The sequence below is a fragment of the Girardinichthys multiradiatus genome, chromosome 2, assembly GCF_021462225.1.
Source record: "Girardinichthys multiradiatus isolate DD_20200921_A chromosome 2, DD_fGirMul_XY1, whole genome shotgun sequence".
Taxonomy (NCBI): domain Eukaryota; kingdom Metazoa; phylum Chordata; class Actinopteri; order Cyprinodontiformes; family Goodeidae; genus Girardinichthys; species Girardinichthys multiradiatus.
In genome coordinates this window covers 9,397,627-9,422,247 of record NC_061795.1, presented here as the reverse complement: position 1 = coordinate 9,422,247, position 24,621 = coordinate 9,397,627, and the positions used below count along the sequence as shown (strand labels likewise).

Sequence of the window (24,621 nt, the reverse complement as noted above, 5' to 3'; positions counted from 1 at the left end):
GAATAACATACAAACACTGGTTCTCCAAACCAGGGGTTCAAACGACGCGGAGAAGGTCAAAAATAAGATCGAAAAAAAGGTAAGACAACCACTGAAGGCGGATGGAATTAATTTGACGGACAAGTGCGATTTAGGTGATTGGTTTAGAAAGAAACTGAACACAGTGAAGAAAAACACACAGGAAGCACAAAGTAAGTTGAATGAAGCTACTGTTTGGTCCAAAGGTAAGTACCGGACAAACGTAGATAAATTGGACAAAGAACAACATTTTTGGGCAGACATTCTTTTGATTTATCAAGGAGGAATTCACACAATGCAGCAGAAAAAACCCAGAGAAGGAGACAAGAAGGAGGGGTCAAAATCAGCCCAGGGGACGTGTTCACACACACCTCCCGCATATAGACCCTCCTCCTCATGCAGCTCCCTCACTGATGCACCCACACCCCCCCTGGTGGATTGTACCCCATATTGGAAGTACAGAATGGAACCCTGGTGGTGCATGGCTTAGATATCCCAAAAGAGGTGAATGAATCTGTCAGTGGAACTTCTGGATTATCTATGCCAGCATCTGATGGGTCATTTCAGGATGCAGAAAAAGCAGCCTTTCAAGACAGAGAGGTAAGAGAAAGACAAGAACAAAATCAAAGGAGCCTGAGCAAAACAAATCCCTTTCGCTCACCCCCACAACAATCAGGTCTAATTTCAGAGGCTGGGGCACGGGGGCCATGCTCTGGCTTACAAGGACCAGGGACTGATCCGGAAGGTTCAGTGGCTTTAATGCTAAGTGGATCCTGGAGGCCAGATAGGGTTTTGTGTCCTAATCCTTTTCCCACACCCACACCTTGTTACACCTCTACCCCAGCTCCAGAGGTGCAGGTAAGCAGGCACAGCATGCCACAGGAAACTGGAGAAGACAGAGCAAGTCCGCAGCAAAACCATCTTCACGATGGATTCCCAATACACTGTCACACAGTTGGACAGTTAAGGGAACATTTACCCCGCAATGCTTCAGCTAAACCAGAAGGCTTTAGTTATGTCCCAAAAACCAATTATCCCCTTTTACAGCAACAAGGCTCTGGAGCCCCCGGTGAGTATAAACCTTTCTCTCTGGGCGACATTACTGCTCTCTGTGACAAGTTGCCCCCCATCTCTGAAGGAGTGGCAGTCTGGCTCCACACTTTAGACACCCTAACCACTGGCACCACCTTAGCATTGGAAGATTATAGAGCAGTGGCAGGACGGTGCATGCCACACCACACATGTAGAGAGATTGAGACAGCTGCTTTTACCTCAAGAGCCCCGGATTCTGACCTCTTCACCCAGAATGTCCACTGGCTAGGGGATGCATTGAGACAAGCCTACCCTGTAACCAGGGGGCGCACCATTCCTAAGTTTGAATGGGACCCTAAAATTAACCCCAGGGAATACCTGGATCAGTGTAAATCCATGTGGCAAACTCAGACAGGAACTAATCCGGCTAATGAGGGGGCACAACGAGACTGGTTCAGAGATGCTGTCCTTAAAGGACTACCACCACAGATAAAAGCCAGCATGGAGGACAATCCGGACATGGCGGGAGCGGATGCTGGAACTTGGGATCGCCATCTGATACACCACCTGTCCAAAATAAGAGAGGAACATAAGAAAGAGGAGGAGGAACTTAAAACTCTGCAGACCCGATTGTTAAAAATACAGTTAGCTGAAGCCAAACAAAAAGCAGGAGACAAGAAGAAAGACAATAAAACCCCAAAAATAATGTATGGGGGTGCGGTTTCTCAGGGTCCCCAGCCTCCTCCCTTTCCTGATCATCCAGACACGATTGCACCGAGGTCTGCAAACTCGGGTCCTTATCCTGCCCAACCAGGCCGGTTCAGGGGCAGGGGCGGGCCAAGAGGCCATGGATTCCGTGGAGGACCACCAAGGCTATGGGGGGGTGCTGACGTTTGCTACTACTGTGAAGAGCAGAGTCATTGGAGCCGAGAATGTCCATACAACCTTGAGGCATATGAGTGTGGGTATGGACCCAGAGGAGGCCCAGGGCGACGCTCGTATCGAGGACGGGGTGGTCCACCGCGTGAAGGTCAACAGCAGCAACCTTCACTTCAGCTGCCAGCCTGGGATGAACCCAGCCTTGGCCTGGACCACTACTGAGGGCCCCCACAGAACCCTCCAGACAGAGGGACTGAGGACCCCTTACTGTCCATGACGGTGTATGGACAAAATCTTCCTTTTTTGGTGGACACTGGGGCCACATGCTCAACTATTCAACGAGCCCCTCCTACCACCCTTTCCACAAGGACTACCACTGTCATGGGGTTTTCTGGGGCTAAACAGGTCCTGCCTTACACCACACCCCTAAAAACCAAGATAGGGGGACCGACTTTGAACCACAGCTATTTGGTGTCAGCGGACACCCCTGTCAACTTATTGGGCAGAGACATGTTGATTAAAATGGGAGCAACCATTTTATGTGGATCTGACGGACTCTCTGTGCATCTGCCCAATGGAACTCAACTAGCCTGTGGCAACAATTCCCGCCTCTCTCATGTACAGTATCTCATACAACCCCTGGCTGACCCTATGGCTGACATCCTGGATCTCGACCCTGGCGCCCTACTTCTCTCCCCCTGACCCGCCACATGTCACCCTCTTCTATGACAGGAATAACTGTGAGTGTTATCAGGAAAGCTTTGCTGAGGAGCTGGAGGGGACTTCCTGGGAGATCGCCACCGCAGACATTTATGTAGCCCCTGAAGGTGTCGTAGCCTCCGTGCAGCTGTCTACAAAACAGGACAACTGGTTCAAAATGTGGTCTGATGGTGTACCCCATGTTTCACTGGCGCTCCACCCTGTCCACAAAGCTCGCGAGCTGGGAGGAGTGTTAAAACGCTCCCTAGCCCTCACTGACTGGCATTCTTTATCCACACCCAATCTCTCTTATTCCCCCTCAGGTAACACCTACCGCATTACCAACATGTCCACCGACGTTGGCACCTTGGAACATGTGCAAATTCACAGACATCATGGGAGAGAAAAAACAGATCATCCAATGGCTGCAGCTGTAGTTCAGAGCATGCCACCTTCACTTTGGGCTGAGGGCCCAAAGGATGTGGGACTCATTCAGTGCACCCCCATCACTTTCCAGCTTAAATCTGACCGACCCATTTGGAAATCCCAGTACCCTCACAAACCAGCAGCCGAAATTGGAATTTCTGACACCATAGAGGGGCTGTGGAACGCTGGGGTGCTGAAACCGGCTGACGGCTCCTCTTGGAACACACCATCTTACCAGTAGAAAAGAAGGGCACTGGGAAATGGAGAATGGCCCACGACTTGAGAGCAGTAAATGCAGCACTGTCCACTCCCACAGTCCCAGTGCCTAATCCATACGTTGCTCTCACTAACCTTAACCCTGACCATACATGGTTCACCTGCATCGATTTGGCCAACGCTTTCTTCTGCCTACCTCTAGCTGAGGAGTGCAGAGATGTTTTTGCATTCACATATAAGTCAAACAGGTACCGCTACACTCGTTTGCCGCAGGGTTTTGCTCTATCACCAGGACTTTTTAATCAGGTCCTTAAGGAATCCCTCCAAGACTGTCCCCTCCCCCCAAACACCACATTGATCCAATATGTGGATGACTTTCTTTTGGCGACACCAACTGTTTCTGAATGCTTGGAGGCCACGGCTGTGGTACTCTCACACCTAGCAAAAGCTGGGTACAAGGTCAGCAAAGCCAAACTGCAAATTTGCCGGAAACAGGTGGATTTCTTAGGCAGGGTGATCTCCCAGCCTGGGACAGGAATGTCCCCTTCACATCAATCTGCTGTCCTTTCTCATCCAAAACCGGTGCGGGTGAAAGACATGCTTTCCTTCTCGGGACTCACCGGATACAGCAGGTCCTACATTCCAGGATACACTGACCTGACTGGCCCACTGCGCGACTTAGTGAAGAAACAGGGCATGCGCAATTTGACGGCACCTCTAAAATGGACAACAGAAGCAGAGGAAGCCTTTATTGCTCTTAAAACCAGCCTTTCCCAAGCTGCTAACTTGGCACATCCTGACTACACATTGCCCTTTCATTTGGATGTTTCTGTAACAGCACATACTGCGAACGGAGTGCTGTTCCAGAAAAAAGGGGTGTAAGAAGAGTGCTAATGTACATTAGCGTGATGCTTGACAACATGGAACAAAGACACCATGGATGTACCAGACATGCAGCAGGGCTGGCAAAAATCATCCACAAAACAGCCCACGTAGTGATGGGACATCCACTACACATTTTAACATCACATGGAGTAGTGGCATTTGTCAATTCCAAAACTTTCACACTCTCACCTTTGAGATAACAGAGATTGAGTAAGGTGCTGGAGGCACCAAATATCATCTACAGCCATGAAGGGATCAACATGGCAGACAGAATGACAGAAGGAGAGCCCCACGTATGCGCCGAAAAAGTTGAGGTAAGTGAGAAAATCAGACCAGACCTACAAGGAGAACCACTGACAGAGGCAAGAAACCTGTACACAGACGGCTGTTGTTTTAGACACGACACAGAGGGTCTGAAAGCAGCCTATGCAGTGGTGGAAGACACAGGGATGAACTTTGTGACTCTTAAGGCAGAAGGGCTAACAGACACCCAATCAGCACAGAGAGCAGAGGTGCTAGCAGTAATAGCAGCCCTAGAACTGGGGGAAGGACAAAAAGTGAACATTTACACAGACTCAGCTTATGTCACGGGAGCAGCGCATGTGGAACTGAAGCAGTGGATGAGAACAGGGTTTAGAACAGCAGGAGAGAAACCCATTAAACATGAGCCAGAAATGAGAAGATTAGCTGAGGCCCTACTACTTCCCCAAGAAGTAGCGGTCATAAAATGCAAAGGACATGATAACAGCTACACCAGGATATCAAGCTGCAGACCAAGCAGCCAAAACCAAGCAGCTGGATATCTGCCCATACACATCTTGATGAACTCTGAAGTTGAATGGACACCAGAACCGACTCTGGAGGAGGTGAGTAGACTGCAAAAGGGGGCCTCACCAGAAGAGAAATCAGTCTGGAAGGCAAGAGGGGGAAGAAAAGACCAGGATGAACTATGGAGAAGTCCAGACGGACGTACCATCCTACCCCCAGGACTAACCACAGCAGCGCTGGAAGAAGCACATGGACCGGGACATGCAGGAACTGCACAAATGATGAAGAGTCTTGAGCACTGGTGGCATCTATACCTGAAACAAACGGTAGGTCATTGGATAAGCTCGTGTAGCACCTCCCAACAATTCAATGTGAGACCCACTCTGAAGCCTGCACCAGGTAAATTCCCTGTGGACCCGTTAGCAGGTAAGGAAATCATCATAGACTTCACAGACATGACTGAGAGAGTGAATGGGTTCAGATATCTTTTGGTGTGTGTGGATGCGTTCACCGGTTGGCCAGAGGCCTGGCCAGCAAAAAAGGAAGACAGCAAAACAGTGGTGAAGTGTCTGATTAATCACTACATCCCCAGGCACGGTTTTCCTGCGAAAATCAGGTCAGACAATGGCACACATTTCAAAAATGAAGAACTTAGAGAGGTCGAAAAGTTCCTGGGACTGAGACATTCCTTTGGAACAGTGTACCACCCCCAATCTCAAGGGAAGGTGGAAAGGATGAACCAGACAATCAAAACTAAATTGGCTAAAATCTGTGCACAGACCAAAATGAATTGGGTCACAGCATTGCCTTTAGCTTTGATGTCAGTAAGAAGCTCAGTGAGCCAGAGACATGGGTTGACGCCCCATGAACTGCAGACTGGAAGACCTTTTCCAGGCCCAAAAACAAGGTTACCTTTTTTGACTGAATGTGAACAATCTATGTCTCACCGTGATTACTATCGATCTCTCCACAGCTTGGTTGGAGCATTCTCAAAACAGGTGGCCGCCCAACCATCTGAGGCTCAAACCACCACTTCAGACGCGGAGTGGATCCTTCTGAAAGTCATCAAACGGAAGTGGTCAGAGCCCAGGTGGACGGGTCCATTCCAGGTCACAGAGAGAACCTCACATGCGGTGAGGGTCAAGGGCAAAGGAGACAAGTGGTATCATTGGAGCCAGTGTGCAGCAGCAGAGGTACCACAGAGATCGCTGCCAGAGGTCCAGCAGAACCTGAGGGACAACACCAGCACACCAGAAGATCTTTCTCACCCAATTCAAGGGGCAGAATAATCCCCTAGGGTGAGAAAGCGTTCATTTACACCTAAAGGTTAGTCTACACCTTAGGTGCATCGTTAAATCAGTGGTCCCACCAAATAGGGGCAGAATAATCCCCTGGTGAGACCACTTAGCTCCAGGTCAGTCTACACCTGTGAGTGAAGACCAGGACATCACACAGAAGAGGCGGATGTGACTGAGTTTTCCTCTCTTTCACTGGTGGTCGTAGCTGCTCTCCCACCGACGAACTGAACTGAATACTCTGAACCTTTCAAAAAACAATAATAATAATAATAATAATAGTAATAATAATAAAAAGGTCTTTTGTGTTTCACCATATTGTTAATCCTTATGTTCCTTTGCAGGTACCTTTGAAAAGTATGGTAGGCCAAAATCTAGGACCCAGACCCCTTAAGGGTTGGGTCATGGTAGGTATAGGTGTTTTAGCATTCTTCATTGTTACATTGATTTTCGGATTGTTTTGTGAACTTCCTTTCCAGACATGCTCCAGTCATCCCAGGATCAATAAAAGACAATCCGAACCCCAGGGTTCAGATAAATGCCTCCAGGCGTTTGGGGGAATAGAATTAAATTACACTCTCGGCGCGACCACGACTTTCCAATTTGATCTCTGCGACGTCATCAATTGTAGTTCTTACCAAATCTCAGGCAGCACATGGTTGACGAGGCTCAACTATTACCTATACGCTAATGCTGAACTCTCCACACACTGTGAGTCCACAAGTACAGACACACCCACCCCTTTGTGCGGTAGGGGGTGGAGAAATACTATATATTACAGCAGACCAAGGAATACCGATATTTTTAAACCTGACCCGACACCTAAACTTGAAGCGCTAAACATTTCTCTGATACGCGGTAGTTTACCGAATACCGCCTCAAACGGCCCACAGCCATTTCTTTTAACACTTAAAGCCTTGACACATAACCCCCTAGGAACACACAACGCCTATTTCATGTTTGGTCTTCGACGAGGATGGAACACACAGAATCCGCAAGGCATCATCAAGATAAATTTTGTAAACCACTCCAATCAGTCAGAGTCAGACAAGAGGAGGATAAAAATAGACTACAACACCTTAAAACCCTTAGAAATTATCCAGATGGCCACGGGATATACTGAAGATAACCTCTGGCTCCAATGGATAACTCAGACTGCCAAAGAACAAAGTAAATCAGATTGTGTAGCAAGACCACATTTAAATACTGAACTTGCACCTCTGTATCCAGAGGACCTGTGGGGTTATAGCTGTATGCTACAGCTGACTAGAGTGGCTACTCCCACAAACTGTACCACTTTGGCCAGTCTTTTTCCACCCATTGCCAATAACACCAGAGCAGGCCCTTTCACCCCTCAACGAAGAAATGGCACATACACTTGCTTTACCTTCACATCCACAACACCAAAGGCAAATGTAGGACATATTCCTCACGATTGGTGTAACGTCACGGTGCCAGGCTCAGTGATAGGTCCCTGGGCAAGATCAGGGCTCTACTATTATTGTGGAGGACATCGGCTATTAACTAGGATTCAAAATAATACTATTGGAATGTGTGCCATGGTTAGGTTGCAGGCACCTCTCCTTCTGTTAGGTAAAGACTTTAAGTATCTTCCCTCGAAACATGCACAAAGCACGGCTCTCACTAGGCGATGGCGTAGACATGTCATGAAGCGGAGCACAAACGCATTTGACCTGACCGTAGGCTCGCCCACCTACATTGACGCAATTGGAGTCCCCTGAGGCATACCCAATTAGTATAAATTGGCGGACCAAGTCTCAGCAGGCTTTGAAAACCTTCCCATTATTGGAGCCTTTTTTCCCGTAACTCCCAATAAAAATGTGGACCGCGTAAATTACATACATTACAATGTTCTTCGAATGGCCAACCTCACTAGAGATGCTGTGGAGGGCCTAGCTGAACAAACTGGCCCCACATCCCTCATGGCAGTACAAAATAGGATGGCTCTGGATATGATGTTAGCTGAAAAAGGGGGCGTATGTGCTATGTTTGGAGACATGTGTTGTACTTTCATACCCAATAATACCGCCCCTGATGGTTCCGTCTCAAAAGCTTTAGAAGGGTTAAAAACACTTTCAGTCACTATGCATGAGCACTCAGGAATAGACAATCCGTTCGAAGACTGGATGACGGGCATGTTTGGACACTGGAAAGGGTTGATTATGTCATTGTTCATATCCATTGCTGTTTTCGTAGCTATTATGGTTACCCGTGGATGTTGCTGTGTACCATGTATAAGATCTTTAATTGTTTGCTTTATTACTGCAACCATTGAATGGGAAAACCACACCTCCTCCTTCCCATATGATGCCTTTGCTTGCGGTTGATGCTTATAAGGAGGAGGACGAAGAGTAACACGTAAGAGTAAGTCACAGGGCTAATATGTTTTTGAGTGCTAAAACCTTTTGAGTGATAATACTTTCTGAGTGCTAATACGTTTTTGTGTGCTAAAACTTGTCTGACATGAATTACTTTCTAGGGTGCAAATACTTTTGTAGGGTGTGAAAACAGTGTGAATACTTTTTGTAGGGTACTAAATGATTACTGTCTAGGGAACAGAAGGATGGTAGAATATTATATTGGCAAAATTTGATAGACTATGGAATAAAGCACGGATGGACACCCTCCAGTTAGAGGGGTCAATACTCCCTGTCAAGATTTAGAAGGTTGTAAGCATCCTTGGGACTACAAAGGCCCGACAGGCAATAGTCCCTGGGCACATGGTGTGGCATTGGAGGCAGGGTCAAAAAGCATGATGACAAACATTTCCTTCTGCTCCACAGGTTGTAATGATTGTTAAAATCTTTTATTTAGCATCTCCAAGTAGTGGTGAAGTCACATAGGTGACTTCAAAAGGGGGAAATTGTGGAGATATATTATGTGTGTGCATTAATTATTATGTTCATAACCAGTGTGTTATTATTATGTTCATAAACAGTGTGGGAAATAAAATGTATAACCTGTGTGAGTATAAGACATTGTGGCCTGCAGAAGTGTTGTTGCACCAACTTGGCCTTGATTGTGGTGAAGTAGAGAAAGACTGAAGAACTGTAATGGTGGGACAAGAATGCGAGAAGATTAACTGGCCAAGTACTCCCTTCTCATATCAGCAGAAAAGCAGAATCCAGGTGCAGGACAATAGCTGTCCAAATATGGTAAACCGGAAGAGTCTGTATGAAATCATATGTGTGAAAAAAACTGTAAACAGGGGTTGTTCATTTTCATGTGTGTTTCAATAAAAGCAATGGCCCCAGGGAGAAGCTCTGAAGTCGTCTCGGTGTGTGGTCAGATCACATGACAGAGAGCTTCCCCTGGCCAGGTATTTGAATAACATACAGCTGTCTCTCATGTGGGTGCAGCTTGCGGCTAAGATATAACAGGGGATGTTCATCTCCTGCGGAGGCATCCACCTGTACCACGAACCTTTTAACAAAATCTGGGCTCTTCAAAACAGGAAAAGAACAAAGCAGTGTCTTCAGGATATTGAAGGCCTTCTCACACTCATCTGACCAGATTACTGGATTCCTTTGGTCTTTTCCGGTCAGCAATGTGAGTGGAGCTGCAATAGTTGCAAAGTGGGGTACAAAGCGTCGGTACCAACCGGCCAATCCCAGAAAAGATCGGACCTCTTTCTTGGTACGCGGTCTGGGACAGTTTTTGATTGCCTCCACTTTATCCACTTGGGGCCGGATCTCTCCTCCTCCCAAGCAATAGCTCAAGTACTGTGCCACCTTTTGTGCCCACTCGCACTTAGAAGAGTTGAGGGTTAATCCTGCTTCCTGAATCTTTCTCAAAACAAGGGATAAATGTTGGATATGCTCTTCCCATGAATTGCTAAAAACCACCACATCATCTAGGTAAGCTGCACTGCAGTGATCACAACCCTGGAGAACTTGGTCCATCAGCCTCTGGAAGGTGGCTGGTGCCCCATGTAGCCCAAATGGCATCACCGTAAACTGAAACAGTCCAGCTGGCACTCTGAAAGCTGTATAACGCCTGGAACTCTTCTCAAGCGGAATCTGCCAGTAGCCTTTACATAAGTCAAGTGTGGTGATGTATTTGGCAGTTCCAATCTTCTCCAACAGATCATCCACTCAAGGCATTGGATAACCATCAAACTCTGAGATTGCATTGAGTTTCCTGAAGTCAATACATATCCGCAGTGCACCGTCCTTCTTGAATGCGATGACAACTGGACTACACCATTCTGAACTAGAAGGTTCAATAACTCCAAGTCTCAGCATTTCTTTTATTTCAATGTGCAATTTCCCCACCAGTTGTTGGGGGACCCTATAAGGGCGCTGGCGAATAGGCATCTTGTCCTTCAGCCGGATGTCGTGTTGAGTCAGGGTGGTTTTGCCTGGAATGGGTGAAAAAAGGGAGGAGACTTCTTTGAATACATCTTGAAGCTGTGAAACTTGTTCTGCCGCCAGATGTGTCAATCTAGGAGTAGCAGTGGTCACCAAACCTTCGGTTTCTGTGACCTCCTCATCTTCTATGGTAACCCTCTGAACCATCAGAGCTTTCATGCTATGGTGAAATGGTGACTCTTTCCATTCTTTCAGTAAGTTGACGTGATAAGTCTGGTCTCTCTTTTTCTTGTCTGGATGGTGTACCTCATAGGTAACAGGGCCCATCTTCCGGTTGATTGTATATGGTCCATGCCATTTTGCTAGACGTTTATTGCTGGAGGTGGGAAGAAGCAACATAACCTTTTGCCCAGGTTGAAACTCACGATAACGGGCATGTTGGTCATACCAAGCCTTTTGGTTTTTCTACGCCTCATGTGAGTTAAGTTCTGCTTCTTTCTGGTACTTTGTCAGTCGTTCTCGCATCTCCAGCACAAACTGGATGATTCCTTTATCGTTTTTACATGCCGGTGGTGCCTCCCACTTTTTTCTGAGCAAATCCAAAGGCCCCTGGACATCCCACCCATAGAGTAATTCAAAGGGTGAAAAGCCAGTAGATGCCTGTGGAACCTCTCTATAAGCAAACAGGAGGAATGGCAGCCAACGATCCCAGTCCTTTCCAGTGTGATCCACAAACTTCTGGAGCATCCTTTTCAATGTCTGATTAAATCTTTCGACAAGACCGTCAGTTTGGGGGTGGTATGGTGTGGTTTTTATTGGAGCAATACCAAGCTGTTTGTAAAAGAGTTGCATTAGCTTGGAGGTAAAATTGGTGCCTTGGTCAGTTATAATTTCATCTGGGATTCCAACCCTAGAAAACAGCTGCATCAAAGCCCGAAGAATCATGGGGGCAGAGATGGTACAAAGCGGAAAAGCCTCCGGAAACCGCGTAGCATGATCAGACATAACCAAAATGTACTGATGGCCGCTACTGCTTTTTATTAATGGACCCACAATGTCCATTGCAATCCTGCGAAACGGTGTGGAAATAACTGGCAGGGGTTGAAGCAATGCCCTGTCAGCTTTGCGGGTGGTACATGTTTTTTGACATATAGGGCAGGTGGCGCAATAAGTCTGAATATTAGTGTACATTGTTTGCCAATAAAAATGCGCACTTGTACGTAGATATGTTTTATGATGACCCAAATGTCCCGCCCATGGCAATGTGTGTGCTAAATGCACGATGAGGGGTCTACATCTAGCAGGGATTACCAATCGTTTACACTCATTTTCAATATTATACAACACATCACCTTCAACAAGGAACCTTGGTTCACCCACACATTTCCCATTTTCTTCTCTTTCAGCTTTGACAAACAGTGGTTTCAAATTTTCATCCTCTTGCTGTAAAAGAGAGATGTTTTCTGGTATATCCCACAATGAAACTATTTTACTAGGTTCTTTTAACCATAACTGTTTCTCAAAACGCCATTAGCTCCTTGTTTTTCTGGGTCCTTTTGTGCCACCCTCACACAGACTACTGTCAAGGTCTGGTAATGGTTGGACACCGGCCTGGGCTCTAGTGACCGCTGGACAAGAAACAACATTCACATTTACAGGTGATTTGATGTCCTTATCAGAACACATCTGATTGGACTGTTTTTCTTTTAACAAGTCAAAAAGCACCGGTAAATCCCGTCCAAAAATTACATCCACTGGCAAGTTTTCAATAACCCCAAATGTCAACAGATATGATTGCTCATCAATAACAACAGTTAAGTCTGCTTTAGGGTATGTATGTTTGTCACCATGTACACACAAAATGTCCCCTTGTCTTCCATAATCTGTCTGGCCCACTGGTACCAGACTCTGCTTTATGATGACATGAAACTACCAGTGTCCAAAAGAGCATTTATATTTTGTCCATTAACAGTTATTTGATGATAATGTTGGCCAATGTTTTCAGTTCCAATAACCCCCTCTTCAAGCCGGGGTGGGTAACAGGCACCCGTGACCTTAGCTTTACGCACTGGACACACAGAGGCTTTGTGGCCCGGTTGTTGACAATAATAACAAACAAAGTTCTTACCCGGTTGATGGTGGTTTGGTTCCCAGGAGGGGTTACCTGGGAAGTCCTGGCTGATCTGTTCAGTTGTCGATTTTATCTGAACAGGCTGTAATGTGGCTCTGTGACTCCTGCCGATGGAATTTACGCCGGATCCTCCCTTCCGTGCATTGAGGAACTGTGTAGCCAGCTTTGCTGCCTGTTGTCCATCTTCCAGCTCATGCTCCTTCACCCATGTCCTCATCTCAGGGGGTAGAACTCGCAGGAACTGCTCCAGAATGATGGCCTCTCCAATCTGCTCCTTAGTGTGCAGTGCAGGTCGAACCCAGCGTCGGTAAAGCCCCCTCAGTCGGAAGTAAGTTTCTGCCGGGCTTTCGTCAGGTGGAACCATGGTCAACCGGAACCGCTGCCTGGAGGTCTCTGGGGATATGTCAAATTTGGCCAATAAGGCTGCTTTCAATTCAGTATAGCAGTGGGCTCTCTCTTCACCCATTGCTATGTAGGCCGATAACGCCTTACCAGAAAGCAATGGAACAAGTCGGCATACCCATTCAGTGTCTGGCCATTTCCAAGTTTGAGCGATGAGCTCAAAACGCATAAAACAATCCTCTATATCCTCACCCTTTGTATATGGAAGAATCTTTGGATCCGAATGACTCTCCCAAAAAGACCTTCGTCTTGCTCGATTCTGTCTGGACTCCCTTGGGGGTGAGGAAGAAGATGATTCCGACAAAACTGAAGAACGCCCCTCTGTTTTTTTTAATTTGTTGATTCTAGATTCGCGCCCTAATGACAAAATCCCAAAATCCTATCAGCGCGCATAGTTACGCCCCTTGCCCCCCCCCCAAGACACCTCAGCAACAGCGCAGATGTGTTAATTCAATAAACAGTGGATGTGGATTGTCTGAGATAATGGTCGATACTTTGGGCCAGGAAAAGAGCACTGTCAGTGTGAAAACTCTGTCTGAGAGAAAACGCAAGAAACAGCTGTGGATGTCTGAGGTCTGGTCACCTATTCATTAAACAGTGGATGTGTATTGTCTGAGACAATGGTCAAGACTTTGGACCAGGAAAAGAGCACTGTCAGTGTGAAAACTGTGTCTGAGACAATACACAAGAAACAGCTGCGGATGCCTTAATTCAATAAACAGTGACATGTCTGAGTACTTTTTAACAAAATTTTTTTCAGTTCATTTATTTCTGTTTTTTAGATCATCTCTACAAGTTACTGGTGGAGATTAGATTGCTCAAACATTTGAGCAGAGGAAGAAAGGTTCTGTATCTACTTTTTGTCTTCCTTGTTTTTTAGATGTAAAAACATCTAAATAACCCCTGTGTTTAAACAAAATGAATTTACAATTCTGTCAGGTTCTCTCTTTTTATCAGAATTTTGTATGACGTGCCTGCATTAACCCGAGTGACCTTTTAAAGTGGATCTGTCGATAGAACCAGAACATTCACCACCTTCTTCGTTCCTTGAAATATTTTCCGACATTTTTTTTCTGCTTCTCCTTACAAGTGTTCTAAAGATATTTCAGTGTAATTGGTTAAAAATAAACTTTTAGCTACCAGATTTGAAGCCAATCTCCCAATAAAGATTGCGTTGTATCTGTCGATAGAACCAGGATGACTGACTACGCTACCTTCAACGCCCATAGTTACGCCCCTTGGCCACACTCCCCCGAGACACCTCAGCAACAGCGCAGACGTGTTAATTCAATAAACAGTGGATGTGGATTGTCTGAGACAATGGTCGACACTTTGGGCCAGGAAAAGAGCACTGTCAGTGTGAAAACTGTGTCTGAGACAATACACAAGAAACAGTTGTGGATGCCTTAATTCAATAAACAGTGACATGTCTGAGTACTTTATAACTATATATTTTTTTTTCAGTTCATTTATTTCTCTGTTTTTTAGATCATCTCTACAAGTTACTGGTGCAGATTAGATTGCTCAAACATTTGAGCAGAGGAAGAAAGGTTCTGTATCTACCTTTTGTCTTCCTTGTTTTTTAGATGTAAAAACATCTAAATATCCCCTGTGTTAAAACAAAATTAATTTACAATTCTGTCAGGTTCTCTCTTTTTATCAGAATTTTGTATGACGTGCCTGAGTGACCTTTTAAAGTGGATAAACTACATGTTTTGTTTTTAGATGTAAAAAACATCTAAAAACATACAATTAGAAACATTCGCTTCCTTGTAATGACAACATCCGGCTAATGACAACATCCGGTTAATGACAACATCCGGCTAATGACAACATCCGATTAATGATTATATCCGGTTACGTCACAGGAAGGCTCACCACCGGAAGTCCCGCCCTAGGACATCCCAGCCACCGGAAGTCCCGCCCACCTGTTAACATTTTCACACCTCGTTTGATTGAAGGATGTACATTTAGTCTCTCTAATGGCCTACCCGATCTGAATCCAAGTGGTGCTTTGTTATTGGACTTCTGTGCTAGTCACGGATTGTCCATAATGAACACCATGTTCAAACATAAGGGTGTCCATCAGTGCACTTGGCACCATGGACACCCTAGGCAGGAGGGCAATGATCGACTTTGTTGTTGTGTCATCAGACCTTCGGCCGCATGTTTTGGAGATTCGGGTGAAGAGAGGGGCTGAGCTGTCCACTGATCACCACCTGGTGGTGAGTTGGATCCGCTGGAGGAGGAGAAAGCCGGACAGACTTGGCAGGCCCTTGCGTATAGTGAGCGTCTGCTGGGAATGCCTGGCAGAGCCCTCGGCCAGGGATGTATTCAACTCCCACCTCCAGGAGAGCTTTGACCAGATCCCGGGGGATGTTGGAGACATAGAGTCCGAGTGGGCCATGTTCTCCGCATCTATTGTCGATGCTGCTGCCCGTAGCTGCGGCCGTAAGGTCTGCGGTGCCTGTCATGGCGGCAATCCCAGAACCCGGTGGTGGAAACCAGCAGTAAGGGATGCTCTCAAGCTGAAGAAGGAGTCTTATCGGCTGTGGTTGGCTTGTGGGACTCCTGAGACAGCTGATGGGTACCGTGAGGCCAAGCGTGCTGCGGCCTGGGCTGTGGCAGAGGCAAAAACTCGGAACTGGGAGGAGTTCGGTGAGGCCAAGGAGAAGGACTACCGGTTGGCCTCGAAGCGATTCTGGTAAACCGTCCGGCGCTTCAGGAGGGGGAAGCAGTGCTTCGCCAACACTGTTTATAGTGGGGGTGGGAGGCTGCTGACCTCGACTGAGGACATTATCGGGCGGTGGAAGGAGTACTTCGAGGATCTCCTCAATCCTGCCATCACACATTCCCTGGTGGAAACAGAGGCTGGGGACTTGGGGTTGGACTCCTTCATCACCCAGGCTGAAGACATCGAGGTGGTTAAAAAGCTCCGCGGTGGCAAGGCTTCGGTGGTGGATGAGATCCGCTCTGAGTACCTCAAATCTCTGGATGTTGTGTGTCATGGTTGACACGCCTTTTCAACATTGCGTGGCGGTCGGGGACAGTGCCTCTGGACTGGCAGACTGGGGTGGTGGTCCCCCCTTCATAAGAAGAGGGATCGGAGGGTGTATTCCAACTACAGGGGGATCACACTCCTCAGCCTCCCTGGTAAGGCCTAGGCCAGGTTACTGGAGAGGAGAGTCCGGCCGATAGTCGAACCTCGGCTTCAGGAGGAGCAGTGTGGTTTTTGTCCCAGCCGTGGAACACTGGACCAGCTCTATACCCTCTACAGGGTACTTGAGGGTTCATGGGAGTTTGCCCAACCGGTTCACATGTGTTTTGTGGACCTGGAGAAGGGATTCGACTGTGTCCCTCATGATGCCCTGTGGGGGGTGCTCCAGGAGTATGGAATCGGGGTGGAATCGGGGGCCCTTTATTAGGGCCATCCGGTCCCTGTATGAGCGGAGCAGGAGTTTGGTCCGCATTGCCGGCACTAAGTCGGACCTGTTCCCGGTGCATGTTGGAGTCCGGCAGGGTTGCCCTTTGTCACCGGTCCTGTTCATAACTTTTATGGATAGGATTTCTAGACGCAGCCAAGGGCCGGAGGGGGTCTGGTTTGGGGACCAGTGGATTTTGTCTCTTCTTTTTGCAGATGACGAGGTCCTGCTGGCCCCCTCTAGCCAAGACCTACAGCATGCGCTGTGGCGGTTCGCAGCTGAGTGTGAAGAGGCTGGGATGAAGATCAGCTCCTCCAAGTGAGAGGCCATGGTACTCGACTGGAAAAGGGTGGCTTGTCCTCTTCAGGTTGGAGGGGAGTTCCTGCCTCAAGTGGAGGAGTTTAAGTATCTCGGGGTCTTGTTCACGAGTGAGGGAAGAATGGTGCGGGAGATCGACAGACGGATCGGTGCGGCTGCCGCAGTAATGGGGGCACTGTGCCGGTGCGTTGTGGTGAAGAGAGAGCTGAGCCGAAAAGCAAAGCTCTCGATTTACCGGTCGGTCTACGTTCCTACCCTCACGTATGGCCATGAACTTTGGGTCATGACTGAAAGAACGAGATCCCGGATACAAGTGGCTGAAATGAGCTTCCTCTGTAGGGTGTACCGGATGCCTCCTGGACGCCTTCCTCGGGAGGTGTTCCAGGCACGTCCCACCTGGAGGAGGCCCAGGGGACGGCCCAGGACACGCTGGAGGGACTATGTCTCTCGGCTGGCCTGGGAACGCCTTGGGTTCCACCCGGAGGAGCTGGAAGAGGTGTCTGGGGAGAGGGACGTCTCTGCTGAATCTGCTGCCCCCGCGACCCGGTCCCAGATAAGCGGAAGACGACAAGTACAAGTACGAGGAGAGTGATGGGGTGCTGCGCCAGATGACCTGGCCTCCACAGTCACCGGACCTGAACCCAATCGAGATGGTTTTGGGTGTCCTGGACTGCAGAGTGAAGGCAAAAGGGCCAACAAGTGCTCAGCATCTCTGGGAATTCCTTCAAGACTGTTGGAAAACCATTTCAGGTGACTACCTCTTGAAGCTCATCGACAGAATGCCTAGAGTGTGCGGAGCAGTAATCAAAGCAAAAGGTGGTACTTTGAAGAACCTAAAATATAAGACATATTTTGAGTTGTTTCACACTTTTTTGTTCAGTATATATTTCCACATGTGTTAATTCATAGTTTTGATGCCTTCAGTGTGAAGCTACAATATTCATAGTCATGAAAATAAAGAAAACTCTGAATGAGAAGGTGTGTCCAAACCTTTGGTCTGTACTGTACATATTTATATACATATACCTCCTTGCACTACTTCCACTGTTTTTCAGGATATTATATAGTATGTTTTCAGTTGTACATATCATGTCTTCTGCAGTTTATATTACACTTAATCTTTTATATCTATTTTAAGAGAAAATCTTCTTAATGCCTTGTTTTATTATGATTTTTTTTGTTTTGTTTTGTCCCTAGTCCTGTTGTTGTCCTTTTCCTTTTATAAACTATCTTACTGTGGTGTCTGATAGCAACCCCAATTTTGTTGTCCCCCCAGTACAATGAAAATAAAGACTATTCTATTCTATTCTATTCTAATAACATTGACTTTGGTCTAAATTATGGCTATGTGGAGCTTCAACATTGAAATCCAGCTTACTGCTCAGTTGAATTTTTCTATGTTTTTGAATAGTATGTTTTGAATGTTTTACCTTTGTAAAATGAATTATGTACAGACAGTCAGTGGGTCGCGGGTAAGCTGGTGCCTATCTCCAGCAGTCTATGGGTGGGAGGTGGGGTACACCATGGACAGGTCGCCAGTCCATCGCAGTTCAACACAGAGACATACAGGACAAACAACCATGCACACACTCATTCACACCTAAGGGCAATTTAGAGAGATCAGTTTACCTAAAAGTTATGTTTTTGGACTTTGGGAGGAAGCCAAAGTACCGGGAGAGAACCCTTGCATGCATGGGGAGAACATGCAAACTCCATGCAGAAAGACCACCAAGACCTTCTTGCTGTAAGGCAAAAGTAAAAATGTCAACTCACTTCCTCATCTTTTTCCAGCTCTAGTCCCATGTCTTTCAGATTTTTCTCAAACACCTCCCTCCTGAATGCTTTGTGATCCTCTTGGCTGTTAAACGTTTCTCCCAGAACACCCATTTCCACATCAGCTACTGTGGATCCACCTTGGGTCTGCTTGCTTTGGCTTAGGTTGCGCGAAACGAGGTTCTCTGTGAGACTGTGGTCTGACTGTCGACTGGAGCGGCCTCCACCCGACTTCCTCACAGGATAAGTAAGAATGTAGTCGACGTGACGCTGACCGTCCTGGAAGTAAAGTCCATGATGGCAACTGGTGCTTTCCTCTGGACTGAGAGCCTAAAATCAGCAAACAGAATGTTAGAGAGGATGAAGACATCAGATTCCAGAAAACGTGGTAGAAAAGCTTTGTTTTTGTCAGAATACAGTCAAAGGAAGGTCTTGCTACAGTGTATTGATTAGATGTGAAGACAACTATGAGAACATAAAAGTGAGTTATACAACCTCTGGGAACTGCTTTTGCTGCCAGGAGTGGACATGAAGAGGACCATTAAGAAGTCCTAGTTTATCCAGCTGGGATTCTACAATTCACAGTCAGACTGTATCACCCAACATGGAGAGTTCACTGCACCTCTATAATTTCATGATTTAAGACGTTGCTTTCATTTGGCAAGACACATCAGAAAAAACAGAGACAATCATGCACACGCACATACGCTTACATCAGGACAATTTAGATGGACCAATAAACCTAACAGTCAAGTTTTTGGACAGTGGGATTAGGCCAGAGAACCTGGGGAGAATCCAAGTATGCATGAGGAGACCTTGCAAACTCTATGCAGAAAGAGCCCGAGCCGATCTTCCTGCTGCAAGGCAACAGCTGTCCTTTTGTGCAGGCCCATCTTACCTTTAGTGCCTTAAAAGTTTTCATAAGCTTCAACCTCACAAGTCATTGCATTTTATTGGGATTCTATGTGACAGACCAATACAAAATAGTGTAAATGTAAATCAAACTAAAAGAAAAGTATAAGTAGATAAAAAAAAACCACATGACAGCAGCTGGTCAACACTGACTGCTTGGAGCACAACTATAAGTCTAAAGTGTTCGCCATGTTTGTGAAACTCATGAGAAGGCAATCTGATAGCATTTATGAGTAAGACCAAACCACATAGACCCCTAATCTCTAGGGAAGAAAGTATCTGATGCTAACATCCTGCTGCCAGGAACACCAAGATACCCTCACATGTTCTTTGTCCATTTCCTGATGGCTGTGCCTCAGCTAAACTGAGCATTCATTCACAGTATGTGATTGGGTGCAACTCACCAAAAAGCAAGAGGTAAAAATATATTTAGCTAAAGACTAAAAAACATTTATTACTCAGTTGGTCCAAAAAGGTTTTACAAGTGCCAAAAACCTGAATTCAGAGATCAAGTATCACAATGCACCAACTGATGTTTCCTGATAGTTTTAGCTAAATGCAGGCAAGTATTCAGCTTCTAAGTCGAGGGTAAGAAATTTAAACTTTAACTTTTAGATCAAATTTAGTTGGGTTTTTATCCTTGAAGCTCAATTTTAATTTCCTTTAGATATCTTTTCAACCTAAACATGCTCACAGCTCCTTAGTGTTCTTGGCATGTCTCACAAGTATTCAAGAATTTGAAAAAAATTAGGTTCTTATTTGCCAGTTTTAGCAATTAAGATGTCTGTTATTTGTGTCTGTTTGTGAGAAAGGAAACAACGGTGGCACAGCAAGATGATCCCGGTTTCAAATCTTAAGTTCACCCCATGCATACGTGGGTTCTTTCCAGTTACTCTGGCTTCCTCCTGCAATCCAGAAATATGACTGTCAAACAACAACGTAAGTTATCATAACTATGCAGACAGCTATATGTTACAATGTCACCAGGTGACTATGAACCCATTCAAGCGCTGGGTAAATGCATAGAAGAAATCAATGCATGGATGTACCAACATTTTCTTCAGCTGAATCAAAACAAAACTGAAGTAATAATCTTTGGACGAAAGGAAGAGCGTTTAAAAGTTAGCACCCAGCTTCAGTTAATACAGCTAGAAACCACCAATCAGGTTTGAAATCTGGGTGCAGTGATGGACTCAGACCTGAACCTTCAGAGGCACATAAAGACAGTAACAAGGTCGGCCTTCTATCACCTAAAGAACATCTCCAGGATTAAAAGACTAATGTCTCAGCAGGACCTTCAAAAACTAATTCATGCGTTCATCTTTAGTAGAATTGATTAGTGCAACGGTGTCTTCACAGGTCTGCCTAAAAAGTCGATCAGACAGCTGCAGTTGATCCAGAACGCTGCTGCCCGCGTCCTCACTAGAACTAAGAAAGTGGAGCACATCACCCTGGTTCTAGAGTCCTTACAATGGGTCCACGTATCTCAAAGAATAGACTTTAAAATACTTCTGTTAGTCTAGAAATCACTGAATAACTTGGCACCAAAATACATTACAGACTTGTTGTCAGTGGATCAACCGCCCAGACATCTCAGGTTTTCTGGTTCAAATCTACTCTGCGTACCCAGAACCAGAACCAAACATGGAGAAGCAGCTTTTAGTTCTTATGCTCCACGAATCTGGATAAAACTCCCAGAAAACTGTAAAAGTGCTGAAATCCTAAGTTGCTTAAAATCAAGATTGAAAACGTATTAGTTTAGAGTGGCCTTTGACTGTGCTATCTAAACAGTATTAGTTAAGTTTTCAGTCCAACCTTCTTTTCATTTTCTTATCCATCATTCTATTCTGTTTATTTTTTTTATTACTTTTATGTCACTGTAATGTACTTTGCCTATTATGTTTCTTGTTTTTTTTCCTTCATGTGAAGCACTTTGACTTGTCTTGCTACTGAAATGTGCTATATTAATAAACTTGCCTTGCCCTACCTTGCCTTGCCTTGACTGTAAGGTCAATTAGTCTCTCTCAGTTTATAGGGCATATGACACACTTGAAATGAAAAAAATAACAAAAACTTAAAATTCCGGTTAAAATACACAACATTGTCAAACTTTATTCCATTAACGCACCTAAAATGTTGTGGTACCCATCCATAGCCCCTTTCACAAGATGCTTAAAAACCAGAGAGAGCTCATCTTTATTGGTCTATGAAGGAATTGTTTTGTGAAAGAGCCAGTGATTCATTAGTAAAATCAACACAGAAAAAAGGTTCACCCAGCTGAGACTGTCAGTCCAATACAAACCATAGAGACAGAGACAACTCTTGATCCTTTTCACGTCTTTTTAAATTACAAGCACAAATTTTAAAGTATTTTATAGGGAAGACTTGAGACTGGAGGGGAGTTGCACTTTCCACCAGTGGAATAGTTTAGATCAAAGCATATTCATGTTTAAGAATGACCCTGTCAAAATCAAAACGTAAATTGAGGGCCTGTGGCAAGACTCAAAATGTGCTTTTCCAGGATGCTCTCCATCAAATCTGACTGGGCGTGTGCTATTTTGCAAAGAAGAATGGGAACAATTACAGACTTTACACTTGCAATGGTGGTAAAGACAAACCTCAAAAGACTTGCAGCAGTAATTGTAGTGAAAGGTTGGGTTTACTCTAGGGCAAATACAAATAGAAGCCACACATTTTGGATTTTTATTTGTAATTATTTTAAAACTATGTATAATGTTTTGCCTGAAAAAACTGGGAACAAGTTTAGGGGTGTGAAAACATTTGCACGACACTGTTTGAGACAAACAACTATGCATGCCCATGAGGCCAGTTTAAAAACAACTAACCTGTCACCTAACATGTTTTTGGACAGTCAGAGGAAATGGAGCACCCAGCGAAAATCCAAACATGTAAAACCTTTAAAGCAATTGCTTTCCAATTGTTTAGTCTTTGGTGTCATCTAGTGGATATACTCAATAGTGCTCTTACCTAGCCTTTTTTATTAAGCAAACATTGTAAGGGAATGCCCAAAAGCCCATTTCTAAACTCACTGAACTGAAAAAAAAAAACTAAGCTGTTTTCATGTCACAGTGTCAAATACATCAGGCTGCCAGAACTCCTTCGCTGACTTCTTAAAATACCACAGACACCGTCTGTATTCAGGTGGTCAAAAATAGCCAAATTTTTTATATTTAGACAAAATCAAACCATTTTAGAAACAGTATAGGCTCCATGCTCCATCCTGTGTGCCCTCTTATTAGGACATTTAAACTACTAGTAGCTGCAGCAGTAATCCAGGTACTTTTGTCTAGTCTGAAAAGAATTGTGTATTGTTTGAAGTGTGAGTTCTAATGTCAACAAAACTGTAGAACCTCTGAGATCAAGCTTATTGTTTCAGGCTGCAGTGGTGGCTCTCAGTGTAATAAACAGTGTCTGGGGAATGCTAAAAGTTGTCATGATTGGGAATCAAGTGGTCTTGTTCAATACCTAATGAAAATACAAATGAATCAAATAGAGTTTTAAGGGCAAGTTACTTCAAAGGAAAGATCTATCTCACCATACTCTAAATATATTTGCTATATTCTAAACAAAATTGAATCTTAAATACTTTTTTCTTACTGGATTTAAAATTGTAGGACTAAATTTAGAATAAGAAATCAGTAAAATAACAAAAAACAAAACCATATTCTATAATTTAATGTTGTATAATTTATTGTTTGATTCTTAAACAAAACCAGGTTGGATCACATTTTATTTAAAAAAACAGCCCATATCATAATGCACCTTCTCCAGCCTAGAAACAGATTATGACTTTTAACACTATTGCTGTTGTTCCCTGCATGTAGTCAGTATTTAAAATGATACTCACCCTAAACTTGCCATGAAAGATGACATCTCGGAGAAAATGTTGCCTTGACCCAGCGGCTGAAGGCTGCAGAAGTTCTGAGTTTGTTTCTTCTGTCATAGTTCAGGCAGAATAGAGACATAAACCTACCAGGAACGAGTCTCAGAGCAAATAGTCTATGTTGTCCTCGATGTGTGTCTGTGTGTCTCCTGTGTAAAATATCCAGTTACAGGACAGTGCATGAATAAACCCTATGCAGCCTCTCCCTTTTTTCTGACTCGCAACTTTTCCGTACGTGTCTCCCTTTAGCTCTCCTTGTGGCTGTGTTTCCATCTGGTTATGTGGAGTTGCAGTAGTGAGCCTACAGCCTTGTTACTTGAGACACCGTCTGTGAGCCAAGATCTAATCTTAGACAACGATAAACCTCTGAACAGAAAGTTCCCTCTCTCGTTCTCTCTGTATTTGCTCAGTTGTATTAATTAAAGGATCGAACAGCTCAATACAAAGCTAACTTCCCTCACTGTGTAACTATCTGCCAGTGGCAGGCAAGATCTAATGAGATGTGTGCATTGCTTTCAAATGAAATTCCACTAAAACTCATAATATTTCCAAAAACTATTTGACCCTAAAAGCCCCCCCAAAAAAACAAATCTATATTTTAACAATGAATCTACCCCAAAACATGTACTACAACTTACAGGTTTATTGTTTCCATTTTTAATTATCTTATTACAGGTCATATATGACTGACCATATTTTCTCTTTAGGTGTTCTGGATTGACTTTTGGGACTGGGTTAAAAGAGTTTTATTTTGGTCTATTCTGTTAAATAAACATCAATGCTTTACAATGTTGGTCTTAGTGAGTCTTTATGATAATAAACAAGTGGGTTCTCCTAACATGCAAAGCCAAGTTTGCAAAGGAAAAATTAGCTCCTTAAAATGCTTTGTTCATCAAAGCATTCAGTGTGCTCAAATTTAAATGACACATCATGCATGCATACAGGAGAAAAATGGCCGCATGATCAAATACAAAGTAGTGGACTCTGACAAGCAGTAGGGAAAAAATAATTTGCTGCACTGCTAGATTTACAAGAAGAGGGCAGAAATGGAAAATTATAAATGTTAATAAGCATAACTTAAAAGCTCTATCCTCATAGTGGATGGAGAATAACTTAATTCCTGAGAGAATAGAGTAGCACTGTTGCTTGCTGTTGCCTTGCAGGAAGAAGTTCTGGGTTCAATTCCCAGCCGGGGGTCTTTCTGCTTGGA

General features: G+C 44.9%; 1 protein-coding gene across 3 annotated transcripts in view; it reads right to left on the bottom strand.

The window, feature by feature from the left end:
* Positions 1 to 23,677, bottom strand: part of LOC124884785 (anoctamin-1-like) — a 183,217-nt gene extending 159,540 nt beyond the window's left edge. For all 3 annotated transcript variants that reach the window (XR_007042530.1, XM_047392838.1, XM_047392839.1), the window contains exons 1-2: positions 23,376 to 23,677; positions 18,596 to 18,925 (exon numbers count right to left, since the gene is read on the bottom strand). Coding sequence is in view for 2 of the 3 variants with exons in the window: in XM_047392838.1 (XP_047248794.1) it covers positions 18,596 to 18,925; positions 23,376 to 23,471 (426 nt within the window). In the remaining variant the exon portion in view is untranslated. The remainder of the gene's footprint in view (positions 1 to 18,595; positions 18,926 to 23,375) is intronic.
* Between the last annotated feature and the right edge of the window lie 944 nt (positions 23,678 to 24,621).